Below are 15,206 nucleotides of genomic sequence, written 5' to 3'. Positions count from 1 at the left end.
AGACATAGTGCTGAAAAAATGCAAATACACGGACAGAGCTCATTCCAAAATGAGAGTGAATCTGCAGCTTCCTTTTTATTTTTTTTGCACTGGTGAGTACTGGCTGTTTGCCTGTTTTCTGTTGAGAAGGTGAATGCTGGCAGTAGACTTATTTTGTTACAAAGTTGTATAATATCCTAGAGTTGGTTCGTGTTCTCACGGCAGCATTTACAAGCGGACCAGATAAAATGTCTGCGCGAGAAAGCTGCTCTTGAGAATTTCCATGCGGGAAAAATCCAGAAAGTGAACAAAACGTTGAGAAGAGTACACTTGCAAGATAAATGCAGCACTTTCTAATTTCACAATGGAGGGACAACTACGCAGGTTGATTTTTGCGCCATACAGTTTGAAACCAAGGCGTGGCTCCAACTACGGAACAATGTTTTTACGCATTGGATGTGCCGAATGCGCATATTGAGGCAGTACAGGAGGAGGCACACATTAAAAATCCTCTGAACCCAAACAGTACATTTGAGTTGGTTCGGATCGAGGTCAGAACACGTTTCACCACAAACGAACCGCACCAGAGTGTGTTTGTAACCAGACTGAGACCACCTCATCTCATCGAAGGTCTCGGACATTGTTTTGGTGCACACCTGAGTGCGATTGCTGTGTTCACACCAGCCCAAACAAACTGCACTGAGGGGCAAACGAACTTAAGTTTGATGGAACCGAACCAAACAGGGCAGGTGTGGAAGCAGCCTTAGACTGTTTTAATGATTTAGCCATAATACTAACTATTTGAACTGTTTATTCTTTACTTCTAGTTATCTATCCCGAGTACCTCTTGGGTACAAATACCCCTTGCTTGTTGGGAATCAACACTCTGCACGTCTCACCTCTGAAAGAGACACAGGCACCACCAGGTAGTTTCCTCCTTTCAGAGCCAGGTGTCCCTTGTGGAACAGATCCAGGGTCAGCTGAAGGTAGAGGATGGAGCCGTGGCTCCGCGTTGACAGGTGGCTGCTGAACTTGCTGAGAAGCAGCTGATCAGGGGCCGAGCCTGTCGGCGTGGTGACGTTTGCAGCAACCTGGGAACTGTTGCTGACCCGGTGATGGATGTAGTCGCTCAGGTCAGCTCCCAGATCGCTGCTGTCTGGCAGGATGTCCAGAGAGATGCCAGAGAAGGGAAGGAGGGTAGTGATTTCCTGCAGGAGAGAAGAAAACAGATACGTTATGGGTGCTTGTTGGTAAAAACAGAAACCACACACACAAGCACAGTCACCTCGGTATTTAAAGAATAGTAGGTAGCATGTCTTTGGCGCATTAGCTAAGGACAAATTAAAAGCACCAAAATCAGGACCCATTACTCAGATGCCGTTGCCTCTGACTCACGCAGAGCCATGGGATACAGTACAGTAAATAGTGTGACAATGACTCAAGCTCCAACATTGCTCACAGGCATCTCTCAGAGTCACATTTCATCTCCTCTCTTGCCATCCTCAACTGTTCAACACCGGCCAAAACCAGCTATGACTGATTTAAAAAAAAAAAATAATAAATAAACTCAGTACCTCATTAACAAAGAAAGACATTTTGGTTCAATGACAAGTAATTGACTTGTGGTCACGGATTCTGCTCCACTTAACCCTTTCTAAATCATTTGTGAAACATCCAGGTTGTTATACAAGAGTTCTTGTGAAATGGCTGGTAAAAAAGGGAAAGAGTGAGTGATGATCCAATCAGGAATGGGGGATAATGGGAGGCTGGGATAATAGCTGTACTCTTCATCTTTAAATTTCAGTATGTAACGCTTGCTGGCTTCAAATGTATCATGAAGAAAATGACCCTAAATGTGTTTTGTGTATTCCCAATCACTAATCAAATTATGTAACAGGCTGGCTGGCTGTCAAGCTCCAGACTCCCAGCAGACTCCCAGTAGCATTACCATCCATTCAGGGCGTAATCCATGCAGCATTTGGAGGCTTGGCTTTGGCGTTGGACAGATGCGCCCGCTGTTTGGTGGGATTACCAACCGGATTGAGAAAATACATCAGACCAGGGAGAGCGACAGTGCCAAAAGCCCAGTGTCTATACTATGGCAGTAAAAGCACATCACTGAGCTACACAGTGTGTTCAGTGAGCTAAGACAAAAGTAGCAGGTACTGGGACGTAATTTGGATAATGTGAGGCAAGGTTAAAGTTAAAGGGTTAGTTGGCCTAATATTCAAGATCCTATTTTCTTAGGTCACTGTCCTCCAGTTGTATCCAGCCATCTACAGTATATCATTCTATTTGCCCATGTTTTGAAATGTCTGTGTGCATCCCATAAATTGAGCAGCTCTGTTAGGTGCTGAAAGGGGGAAAAAAAGAAAAGGAGCTTTTACAGGCCACAGTCTACATCTACATATAACAGAGATTATTGCAATTTAATCTGTGGCATTTAAAAATAATTCAAATTCAAAAGCAATTACTATTTCCACATACAGCGTCCCAGTTACTCCTAATGACCCAGAGGCCTTTCAACAGTAGCCTGCACATTTGGTCTGGAAATACACATCCATTTATCCATCTAAATGTATTATCTATTACCCACTTATTCTTATTAGGGTGGCGGGCTGCTGGAGGCTATCAAAGGTAACACTGGCTGAGAAGTGGGGATCACACATGTATATATTAAAAAACTAAAAATATGGTGCTGCCAGTCAGCCAGGCTGTCAATTCGCCACAGTGACCAACTGCAGTACAACATGAAACTACAAGTATCGCCTTGCAGTTTTTGGCCTCTGCCAACTAGTTAAATTACAGTTAAAATCCACGTCTGTCCAGACTCATATGTAGCCATGACAATAGACAGTGCTTTAAATATGGATCTTGCTGCAGAAAGCTATAAATTCTAAAACAAGGAATGCGTTACACATCTTCAACTCAGCAGCACAGATAATCAATGCAATCACTACAGTTTCAAGATGGGCACCCAGGACTAGGCTGAGTCGCTTTGCCTTTATGTTAGCAGCGGAGGTAGTAACAGCGCCAAACTGTGTAAAAGGCATAGCCAGCAGGATGGAACCATGGACAGGGACAAGTGTAATGTTTTGACAACAGCTGGGAGATTTACAAAGTAGCAGTTAGCAGCTAACTCAAAGAGGAAGAACAGCTGCTGAAAATGTCCGCAAACTGGGGAGACAATAAGGTCCGGAAGCTCCTTACCCTCAGAGCACAGGACAAGATCTGCTGCCATGGAGCAGGGACGGTAAATGATTGTGAATGCCATGTTAATGGTTATTTAATTTTAAAGCGCTGCTGATGTATGCCATCTCAAATCACACACCGCAGCAGCATGATGCCACTGTTGTTTGGCTCTGTGTAAAAATGTAAAAGCGGCATAAAGAAAGGACTTCGTAGTGGCCCTGTAGCGCAATATCTGTGTAAAAAAAAAAGGCTACAGATAGACAACCATTCAGCAATTAACCTAACCTGCATGTTTTGTGTTTTTTATTTTTTGTGTGATGAAACCAGAGCACTAGGAGGAGTAGTTGTATCTCAATGATGTTAGGACAACAAACAAAGGAGGCTAGATGCGTAGCTAGATACCACTAGAGATATGTGAGATAATATTTGGGAGGACCAACCCTTTGAGAGAGCTGTGGTTTAGAGATCTTAGTAGTAATAATAATAATAATAATAATAATCTCACTCACCACCAGGCCTGTCCTGACTGTGACCACCAACTTCAGCCAGAGTGGAAATTTGGAGATTATTTTGGTAATGAAAGTGGCAATGGTGTCCCCATAGTCTGGTTTATGGAATTCTGCCTCATTAAGACTGTCCACCAATATGATGTAATCCTCTTCAGGTAGCCTGCGCTCTGATTACACATGAAGCAAAATATAGAGGAAAAAGAGAGTGAAGCACATTGAAAGAGCAGATATCTTAAATTAGCCTTGCAAAGAGCACATAAAAAGGAAACAAAGACAGATGGTATGATAGTTTAATCCAAAGCCTTTCATGGCTAAAAATGGGTGCATCTGTGTTTTCCAGCACAGGATATGTTGAGAAAAGCACCAACTGCTGATATTGATTATATTCTACTGAAAGGGGCCAGAGGCCATTGTTGTTTATTAGTTCCAAACAGGACATATCCATCATGTTTCACATAATCTAAGCTGTCAATGCATCCCCACAAGCCTGTGAGGACTCATACACTCAGGCACAAGGGCTCTCCATTTTTTTCTAACCTGCTTAATAGTGATGGAGTAGACTAAACACTCCTCTGCTCATGCTGTGGAGGGCCGGGCCATAATAACACATCAATCTAGCTGACTGACAGTATCATGTGAAAGTGAGCTGGCTAATATGCCCGTAACGTTCACAGCCTCTCCAGAGTGTTTTGTGACCTTGACATCCAGTGAGATGCTGATGATTCACCAGGGCAAAAATAACACTCATCATTTCCCTATGTAAAATGACCTAACATCTGTTTCACACTCTACACTGCTTCAAATCATTGACCATAACTAGGGAAAATAATCTATGAGCCCATCATGGAGTCATTAATAGGCTATTTCACACAGGAGATGGCTCCCTAATTGCATGGTGAGGGAAGCAGACAGTTTTCCACCTAAAAACTGATAATATTTTAAAATTTTAAAAGGTCTTTAAACTTGAATATCACATTTGTCTAAAAGTCAATGTGTGTGTAAGTGGTGAATGTGTGTGTGTGCAAATTTTGTTACCCTTGCGCAGGTGGGCCATGGGCTCCAGGATGCCCTTTCGGAAGGCAGCGATGGGGTCTTGAACACAGGATCGCAAACTGAGTGTGTTTTGTAGGTGAGGCTCTTGTACCAGCAGCTCCCTGTACGGGGTGAGCTGTGGCGCTCTGGCCAACAGGGCGGCGACACTGTGCACAAACTCTGGCACCAGGCAGGTGTAGGTGTTGTCAGCCTGGCAGAAATGGTAGGCCACCACCTGACAGAAGAAAAGGCAGGTAAAAAAAATGTAGAGGGTATAAAAGAAGTGGATGTAGCCACCATGACTCACCCATTTATTCGTGGACTACCATTTTAAAGCCTTGATTTGACATTTATCCATCACAAGATACCCACATCCTGAGGCATACTCTGCTTCATCGAGGCCTATATATTACTCTAAATGTAGTCTCATGTAGCCAGCCCTCCACGGCGCTGCCAGCACCTTTTATCATTCTGGTATATGGGAAATAAACACCACAGGATTTTTTATCTTTCTTTAAACCAATCACAACCGCCTGAGGCAGCGCTGAGTCCAGGATGCAGTGACGGTGCCCTGGCAAAACAGTAGCACGCACGTAGCAGAAGGGCAGGAGTACGCTGGCTCAAATAGGCGGCCAGTGTCAGGCTTACACCCACAGTCTACACCCGATGAGTCAGAATACGCTAAACTGGACCATAATTTACAAAATGAATATCATGCTGTATTAAAGAAGACTTGAAACTTAGTACACTCAGGAATATGTTTACTGAGGTAATGAATCAAGTGAGAAGTAGGGTCATTTTCCCATAGACTTCTATACAATTGGACTTCTTTTTGCAACCAGTGGCATCGCATACTGCTGGCTATATGAAAGAATGCAGGTTTAAGGCACTTCCACATTGGCTTCACTTTTCAGACTGGGAGATAACCCCTTGTGAGAAACTGAAAATGCAAAGCTGCCATTTGTATCTGTTTCTTTCACAAAAATATCTGTGTTTGCAGTGAGACTGTTAATGGTCAGGGTGGAAATACATCAGGGGGTTTAAACTCTGGGAAATTACAAGTCAGAATTGCATTCGGCCATAATCCATGATTTTTCTTTAAAACCTGGTGTATTTAATTGGTAGAACCCCACATTAATGTGAGGTTGGTCTGAAGTGAGAAAAATGAGAAAGCAATTGAGAAAAAACTGAAAAGCTCTCTTGGCCATTTTGCATGCACCTTTTTGAGCCTTCAGTCAGTTTTCGTCCACTGTCAAGTCACGTACTGTGCCATGCATTTTCCCCTTGAGGCAAATTTGTATGTATGTATGTGATATTGGGCTATATAAATAAAATTGCCTCAACATCGTACCATGGAGGCAGGTATACACCTTTCCAGAACGTCTGAATATTGAATTTAAAACTACTAAGACCCCTATTTTTATCCTACAGCCTATTTGTTTACAATTGAGCAAATCTGAATAATGAGAAGTGATGCTGCTTTGGCTCCAGCAGCTCCAGCGGCTCCTGTTCGCACCATACAGACAATAACCACCTAAATTACTTTAATACTGGAGAAAAAATATTCCTGCACAAATTCAGATGCCGTTTGTTCAGGGCACATTTTCTGTTCATATCCCAAGAAAAAAAAGGAGAAAAACAATATCACGACCAGTATCGTTGGATATAAAAACAATAAGGGGTAACAATAAAATCACACCAAGAAATAAACACAGAAATCATATTTGCGGAAATCTTATAGAGGTAGCTGAGTCATAACATCGTCTCATGGAACTCAACAAGGAGAGCTTCATTCAACAGATTACTGCAGAGTATCGATATAACACATTGAGTTAAAAGTTGGCTTGTTTAGGCGGTGAGCTGCATTGTAAACAAGTCTAAAAAATGAAACATATCACTACTAATAAAGGTGATTTTTGCAATAAAGGAGCCAAACTGAACCAGAGTATAACATTATAAAACCACTGAGATAAATGGCAACCCATTCATACATAGAGCCAAGCCTTGACCACGAGTGCTCCACATATAATGTCATCAATGATTTTACTTTTGAGCGAACATCCTCGCCATCACAAGTAGTCTGACTTGTTCCCATGGAAACTCTCATAGAGGCCACGTTAGTAAATTTAGAAGCTTCCATGTCATCCATGTGATGCAATCAGCAGCATGTTCTACATGTGCCCAGAAAGAGAGGAGAAAACTATGACATTAAATGTTTGTGTCCCAAATGTGCGGCCCCATAGCTCTTTAAAGAACGAACACCGCTGATGTGTGTTTATCTCTTTGAATTGATCCCTCTTCAGTGTTTTGTGAAGGCTTGTAACAGTCATAGCTCCCCACAGAACAGTACAGTTTATGATGCTGTTTTATATTACCGTGCTTACAAATCTGGTGAGAGAAGTGCAGGAAAAATAACAAGAGGCTTAATTTAGAGGCAAGCCTATGATGTCAGTATAATATATATAGTATGTATATCATTTCTTCCCTCCTTTTGTATGTTATAATTGCAGGTGAGTCAACAGTTTGCTCGGCAACAGCATAAATAACAAGGACCATACAGAGGTGCACTGTGTGAATATGTGTATATGTGTGTGTGTACTCTTGTATTTTTTGATTTTATTTTATTTTAAGAAAGTGAAGAGATTTTGGCCCCTGCTGATTGGCTTTGTTTCAAAAGAATAATATCCGCCTTATTGCACCTCTACAGCTCACTAACATGTTGTATATTGTTTGTTTAAAGGGGCTGTATGCCACATTCAGAGCACGTCTATGATTCACAGTCTGGGGTGGGATAGTCTGCACAGGATGTAGCAGTGCACGCCTCGGTCCTGTCTCAGCCCATCCTCTAAGTGCACATTCATACTTTATATTAGGGATACATGATATTGGCTTTTTGCCGATATGTAACAACTAATTTGACCGATAACCAATACCAATATCTCTATATCCACTTTTTACCAACCTAATTTTAGTGATCATCAAGTCATCAAGTAGTGGAATTAACATCATATTATGCATGCATGCTCTTATCATGATGGCCCACCAACAGATGGAGACATGAAATACAATACTTTTCAATTTATGTGATATTTATTCATTTTGCAAATTAAGAAAAAGCATGTTGGCCAATTCCGATAGTTCATTTTAAAGCCAGTTTATATGATAACCTGCATGCACCTTTGTAAGAGTGCTGAACAAAAGTCCTGAAATGACTTTTTAAGTTACGGTTTTAGTAGCTTATCTGACAAGTGACAAAGCCACGAGTGACTCGATGCAAGCTGATGAGAGCGTGCATCAGGCACACAACACTTTGTATGAGGCAGGATGTAAGGCACCACCCCAGGTGAAACCCTGTGTTTTTAGCAATTCCCATATCTTTACATAGCAACAAGTGGTTTGCTTCTATATTATTGTTATGAATGTCGCATACCGTGATCTGTACAAAAAAAAATTGCAAAAAGTTACTCCCTAGAAGCAGTAACTTCCTTGTGTCTCCGCTGGTTGCATGGCAACTGCTCTTGGCCAAGAAACAGTCCAACACATAACCCCCATAGAATAAAGAATTATCTTTTTATACCTTAGTTTCTACACAGATTAAAGAATCACATGATAGTTGGTGAGCTGTAGAGGTGCTGGTAGGCGGATTTTGGGAGAGCCAGGTTAGCCCTTTCACCCAGCTTCCACTCTTTATGCTAAGATACGCTAACCGTCTCCTGGCTTAAGCTTCATATTTAGCATACAGACATGGCGAGTAGTTTTGATCCTCTCATCTAACTCTTTGCAAGAAACCACATTAACACATTTCCCAAAATGTCAAACTGCTACTTTAAGGTTAGAGTTTTAACAGAGAGTCCTCACATGAATAGAAATACAAACACGTGTGTGCATGTGTGTTTCGAGGTACCTTGGCAGCTAGGCATCTGACAGCTTCCTTCCTCTGTGCTGTACTATCGCTTGTTCCTGCAACAGCACTCTGACTGGGCTGGGAATCAGCTGGCTGTTTGGAGGCTGCTTTTCCCTGCTTATCCCCACCTGAACAGAGCGCAATGCAACAACAACAACAACAAACGCAAAGCTGCCATTTATACTCGTTAGATGAAGTCTCTGGTGTAAGTACAGGAATGCCAGGAGTGAAGTAGAAAGACAATTAGACTGCTAGAATTAATTAGTGCATCTGTAAGCAAGACTGGCAACTATGACATTAAGCCAAATTACACTAGATGGCTGCAGGAGTGTTTGTTTCAAAGAGTGCAGGACGATAAGGCTGGATTCCTGCACACCTCATGCGATATCCTCTGTTAAATCTAAATCAAAATGACAACAAAAAAGTACAGGTATCAATGAATAATGCAGTGAATGGTATTCTTTTTGAACACTATTTTAGCTTTGCTTCTTCTGTACTGCTTTGCCCTCAGCTTGTAAGCCTAATAACACTTCTCACTGCACTGCAGAAAAAGGTTGAAAGAAGATGATAGTGAAAATCTGTATTTGTGCTTCAGGTGTGTCACGTTTTATGCAAAAACAGAAATTACCAGCAGGTCACAGCATGCAACATGCATTTATTCTGCAATGTGCAAAATCTGGTTGTATGAGTTTGTTTTGCAGAGAAAAGAGCATTTCCAGTGCCACTCCTGATATATAGAAAAAACCCAACAATCTCAGTCCCCTTACACAACTGCAATCAGCAGAGAAACCTCAGGGGAGAACTTGAAAGAAGAGTGTGTGACCCAGATACCAACTCCTTCCCAAAAAGTGATATTTCCTTCAATATCTTACAAGAGTCTGACGTTACAGGAGCATACTGGAGAATGTGTGAATTACACAGAAAAATTACACTGCTCTGAATAAAGATAGGAGTCTTACATTTAGGGGAGGAGCTGGGGCTGTGAGGGATGCTGGGACCTCCCTGTGGTGTGCGCATGCCATGACAGCTGAGCGTCACCAGCCGCCAGATGATAGCAGTCTTGCCAGATCCTGCGTTACCCACAATGACAGCACCGCGTCCCTCGCAGCTGCTTGTTTTTCTCAGGACCTCCTCTAGACGCGTGAAGAGCCAATCCCGGCCAACAAAAGGTGTGTCTGCAGTGATTCCGGGGACTTCAAACAGCAGCGGTTTCAGCATGATGTCAGCTTGTTTAAATGGCACCAATCTCCCTGGACGGAGCAAGAGGAAAGAGTTAAAGCTATATATATGGATATGTAATTTTAAGCAGTGACAGTGGGGGAAGTGTGCACATGTTCCACACAGGTCTGCAGATGTTTCTGCCAAAGCTATATTTACACACCCAATTTGCCCAGAAGGTAAGCCACAAAATACCTTTGGAGTCATCATTTGTGCGTCCAGCTGTGTTGTGTTTGCGGACGGAGCCCCTGTGTCCAGCAGCCCTTTGGTTGTCCATATAAGTCAGATCCTCCAGTTGAGTGGAGCTTGTTGCTGTAAAAAGAGAGCGGGTGGGGAACGGATTGAGAGTGTGAGAGAGAGATGCAGGAAATGTGCAAAGATACTCATGCATACCACACAAGTGTCAAATTCATTGCTCGAGTCAATTATTGTCTCCATGGAGACGTGAGACATAAACAGTTGCTGCTCTCAATGCTCAATGACCTTGAGGAGAGAAGGGAGAGGAAAAAGAAGAGAAAACAACTCATCTCAAGTCCTGTAATCTCAAGCTAACACGACTCTGAAATGACCAAATGTTTCGTTCCGTCTCACACGTCAGGACACTGAATTTGTGATGATCACTGGAAACACATCGACGGCTGCGATGCAAAAATGTATCAGCTGTCAATCACAGAATTACACATATTCTTCTAATGACCAAATAAACTACATAACATGATAAATAAAATGAAGAAAATGTCAAACGAGCAAAAAATCGAAAAGAGTTGTTCACTCCCACATCCCCCTATCCATCCGCCCACTCACACTACAGAGTTTACAGGTCAGCCAGGCTTACTTTCTGCAGTTCTCAAGACATTTAGCAGAGTCTTCAGTCCAGGCTGTGGTGAAGAATAACAAAACAGTCTTTGTGTAATCAGCTGGTTCTTAAATTTGGTGTTCTGTAAGATTAATTATCTATTTCTGCTATTAAAGCACATCATTATGCAGCAAAACACAGAGGGGGGGAAATAGAAAGCACTGTACACTGAAATACAATACACTGCAGCTGTTCCGCTACGATTTTATCTTTGTGAAACATTACAAATTTGTAATGTTGACACTCTAGCAGAGAGGTGCTGATTACACTGTGTTGTCTTTTTTGAGCCTGTAGTTTCTATTGGTTTTGTATCTGACTGCACTATACTGTAAAGTGTTTCTAATGTTAATGTTTCTACAGATTGCAGTCCAGCACTACATCATTAGAACTGATAGTCTAAAAACACTCCATGGACGATTCATCACATTACAAGTGAAGTATAGTCTCAAGAAAACTTAACATTTGAAGTAAGGCTGAATTTGTTTCAGGGGTTATTTAATTGCACTACATTGCATCTTACTTGTATCATTTTGTTGCTGTTGTTTTGGCAGGTTTCGCCTTATTTAATTGTTGCCAGGATTTACCTGGGAGACAAAACAGGGATGGGTATAAAAGGCAACAAAAGTGGGTATGATTCAAACTCCAGAGACTACTGCCTAATATATACTAGAAGACTTTGAAAGGACTTTGAAATACTTTTAAAAGACTAAAGTCTGACACCTTCTCACGTCTACAGACAATGTGAGTTTTTAGTCACACACTCTAAGAGTTTGCAAAGACTGGGGATCTTGCCAGGTCACTATTTGCAAGACAACAACTAGATTCCTTTTGAGATGATTTCCCATCTTGCTCCTGGTGGAAAATATCACGCCTAACACCCTTAAAGAATTATGAGATGCTAAAAATTTCTCTCTAGAAACACAAGATACACAGTATCATATGTTGACAGTATTCTTCTCAATTCTGCATTGATATAATCCATAAGGATAAGGAACTGTATTTGTGTACAAACTTTACTTTATGGATTTTGTTGTCTCAACTCCTCCTACTTGATGAGCTGGGCTATTTTAGTGGGAGGGGACTGTGGGACTGAGGCAAACAGTTTCAAAAATTAAGATTTCTCACTGAAATAGGTGCCAGTTGGTGGATTAGATACACATTAGCCGAATTAAACATTGACTCTTGCTCACTCCACGACTACACAAGTTTTCTCTTCATCCACAGTACAAGAGACTTGTTAACGTTCTTGTGCCTCCCCAGAGTCCCCTCCAAGTTTACTGCCTACCTGGTTTGCTGCTGGAGAGAGCTCAGCAAATGTTTGATTTTATCGGAATGCTGAGATAAGAAAAAGACTGACTTAAGTTTGCTTGAGTTTTATGACTACTTTACACCAAGCGATCGAGATCACGGGAGCACACGCCAACTGAGGTAAAGCTGTCGTGATTTTATTGCCACAGTAAAATTGCTTGAAAAGTAGTTTGGTGTAAGGTCGGCATTACTAACATGTGAGAATGTTTGGGAAAGGCTCCTAGTAACATTTCAATCTTGGTCATCTGTCTTTGGAACAGTTGGCAAGAAAAAAGGGTGAAGGGCCTCTGTTCAAGTCTAGTCTCAGGCTGTTATGTTTCTCCTAGTAAATGAAGGGGAATCTAATCTAAGTTTATGAATCCAGGCATGGCGGAGAACCAGCTAACTAGATTACAGTCACTGCAACCGGAAGCATCTACGCTTATTGGGACCTCCTGGGTTGTAATGATATTGGTTTTCTCAATATTTAGGTTTGCTTTAATTTAAACTATTAGACTGTGTGTAAGGAGGGATGCATGTACAATTAGGTGATTATTAGTTGTATTAATGCATATAGTACGCTACCAAAACGGTCTCAATTGCATGGAGAAAATTGGTCTGAATTAAATGCTGTTGTTATTTTAAAGAGTTTGTTTTGAATGAAAAGCCACAGTCTGGTCCATTTCATTCATTCATTGCTTTAATATATAAAAAAATCCTCTGTAAAATCTGAAAATCTGGCATTACTGCTGCCGCTAATCCCCTCAGAGTGGGATAAAAAAAAAAAAAAAAGGCCTGAGTCACGATGCACTCATCTATATAAAATACTGTAAATAGACCAGTCGAACAGGCAGGAGACATGAAAAGTGCAGGCCAGATGATGACCTCACATAACTATAATCATGTACTGTACATGTTAAATGCAGCCACTGGTAATCTCAGAGCATCTCTGAGCTGTTACGAGCTTAAAGCTTTAAAACAGCAATTACGGCCGCAGCCTGAAGACGCTGGCCGGCGACGTCCTTAAGCATCCTTCGTCATGACAAATCACAAAATCACCCCACACTCAGACGTGAGCCACACAACATGAGATGTGTTTATGCTCTGTTAACTGACATTTCATGTTTACTACATAGTGTAGCCATCACTCTTCTTTATTTAGCACAAGGAGAAAGACACACTGAACTTGTTTTTTTCACAATGCTGTGGTACATACAGTGCCACCACCCCACACTTTGGCAGATCAGATCATATTCTGATATGTTGCATCCCTGCGTGTGTCCATCATCCTGCAGCAGCGCAGTGAGAGAGTGGTGTTAAGCTACCGAGGCCATATTACAATTCACAGGGCTTTTAAGAGCACATGGAACCTGCTCTGTGGAGTACCCAGTGGACAATGAAAGGGCTCTGTGATGCAAGACAAATCAATTACAGAGCGAACAGCGCAATTATGATAAAAGAAAAAGATTGGGTGACGAGCAAATAATAAACCCTGCAACGCTGAAAACATGAAATCCCTTTCAACAGGCAGAACAGGGCTTTTAGGACACGGGACATGGAAGAAATAATTGTAATTGTCAAACAGGAGCTGAAGAGGAGAACTGAGGATTGAAAGAACATCCACAAGTGAGAGGATGAAGAACAGTCTGCAGCAAAACAGTGTGAAGGAGGTGTGGAGTGGGATGAGAACGACAGCCAGGCCAAATGGCTGAATGGACCAAGGATACACTGAAAGAGTTAAAACATGTTTTCAGCCGCTTTGACACAGAGACACCAGGACAGCTCATCCCTCCGCCCGTGACAGTTCAGCCTGATGAGACCCTGCTCACCACAACCAGTCCTACACTCACTGCCTGCCTTTATGTTCATTGCAAATGACAGTGTGCCTGATTACCCTCCAACCCTTGTTGATCAGTCAACACTTTAAAGGTCAACTCCACAGTTCTGGACCCACCCCCAGCATCCCTGATAGCATCGGCCCCAGAACATCAGGGACAATCATGAGCAACCCATCTATCGCTGATTCTAAAGAACCTTTTCAACCTTAAAGGATTAGTTTGACATTTTGGGTAATATACAGCTAGCACATGATTAGCTCAGCTTAGCACAAAGACCGGAAACAAGGGGAAACAGCTAGGCTGGCTCTGTCCAAAGGCAACAAAAGCTGCCTATCAGGACATTTAAAGCTCACTAACTAATATGGTTTATTGCATTTGTTTAATCCATACAAAAATCAAAGTGTTAAAACAACAATTCAACATTCAGGGGTATATGTGCTGCACTATTTCATCGCTGGGACTAGCACATAACCCACCATCCAACAGTGAATTGCCCAAACTTAGAATGCTGTAGGCAGATTTTGTTACGTTTGGACATAGTCTCGCTAGCTGTTTCCCCCTGTTCCCAGTCTTTTGGCTAGGCTAAACTAAGCTAAGCTATGTGTCTGCTGTTTGTAGCCTTATATTTAATTGACAGATATAAGAGTGGTATCAATGATCTCATCTTACTCTCTTGTTCCATTAATTTCATTTTGAAAATGGGTCTCATGCATTGTCCCATTATTGGAAACCAGATGCCCCAGTGCCCTTAAAGGCCAGTGGCACTGCCCTGTCAAATAATATAGACTTTTATAGGGTAACATGGTATCTTTCAATATGGAGCCCATTTTTGTGTCTAAATGACTAATGGGAACAACAATTTTTGAAACTGGTCCACTACTGGGCACGACCACTGCAGCTTGCATCTGCAAAACAGGCTGCAATGTAACTACTTGGCATATTTTTGCACATCAGCTTACATTCACTAAGTTACATCCCAAGTATTTGCCACCGACAGGCTCAGAATATTATTCTAGGTGTCTGACAAACTTATGGAAAACATCCCTACAGAGATAGACCTTTTGTTCAAGAGTAAGATCCTTTTTGTTTAACCAGAAACAGCCCTGGAATCGCCATCACCAAACTCACCAGACTCCATTTAAATAAACAGTAATTTTAGTGTGTATAGAGCCAGCATATTCTTACACGTAACTGGATCAGCTCATTAATTTATTCATTTTCCGTAACCACTTATCCTGTTGGGGGTCGTGGGGGGGCTGGAGCCCATTGGGCAAGAGGCAGGGTACACCCTGGACAGGCCCCCAGCCTATCTCAGGCTGACACATAGAGACACACAACCATTCATGCTCACATTCACAACCACACCTACAGTCACCACTTTACCTAACCTG

At 42.0% G+C, this 15,206-nt stretch overlaps 1 protein-coding gene across 1 annotated transcript in view; it reads right to left on the bottom strand.

Annotated features, from left to right (window-relative positions):
• The window catches only part of LOC117254296 (protein TANC1-like), a 44,172-nt gene that overhangs the window by 13,732 nt on the left and 15,234 nt on the right, over positions 1–15,206 (bottom strand). The window contains exons 8-13 of the mRNA XM_033622475.2: positions 10,030–10,146; positions 9,576–9,866; positions 8,617–8,744; positions 4,716–4,947; positions 3,681–3,847; positions 879–1,187 (exon numbers count right to left, since the gene is read on the bottom strand). Of these exons, the coding sequence (XP_033478366.2) occupies positions 879–1,187; positions 3,681–3,847; positions 4,716–4,947; positions 8,617–8,744; positions 9,576–9,866; positions 10,030–10,146 (1,244 nt within the window). The remainder of the gene's footprint in view (positions 1–878; positions 1,188–3,680; positions 3,848–4,715; positions 4,948–8,616; positions 8,745–9,575; positions 9,867–10,029; positions 10,147–15,206) is intronic.

The sequence above is a fragment of the Epinephelus lanceolatus genome, chromosome 2 (genome assembly GCF_041903045.1).
Source record: "Epinephelus lanceolatus isolate andai-2023 chromosome 2, ASM4190304v1, whole genome shotgun sequence".
Taxonomy (NCBI): domain Eukaryota; kingdom Metazoa; phylum Chordata; class Actinopteri; order Perciformes; family Serranidae; genus Epinephelus; species Epinephelus lanceolatus.
Note: the sequence above shows the minus strand (reverse complement) of the source record. Positions and strands in the feature narration are given on the sequence as shown.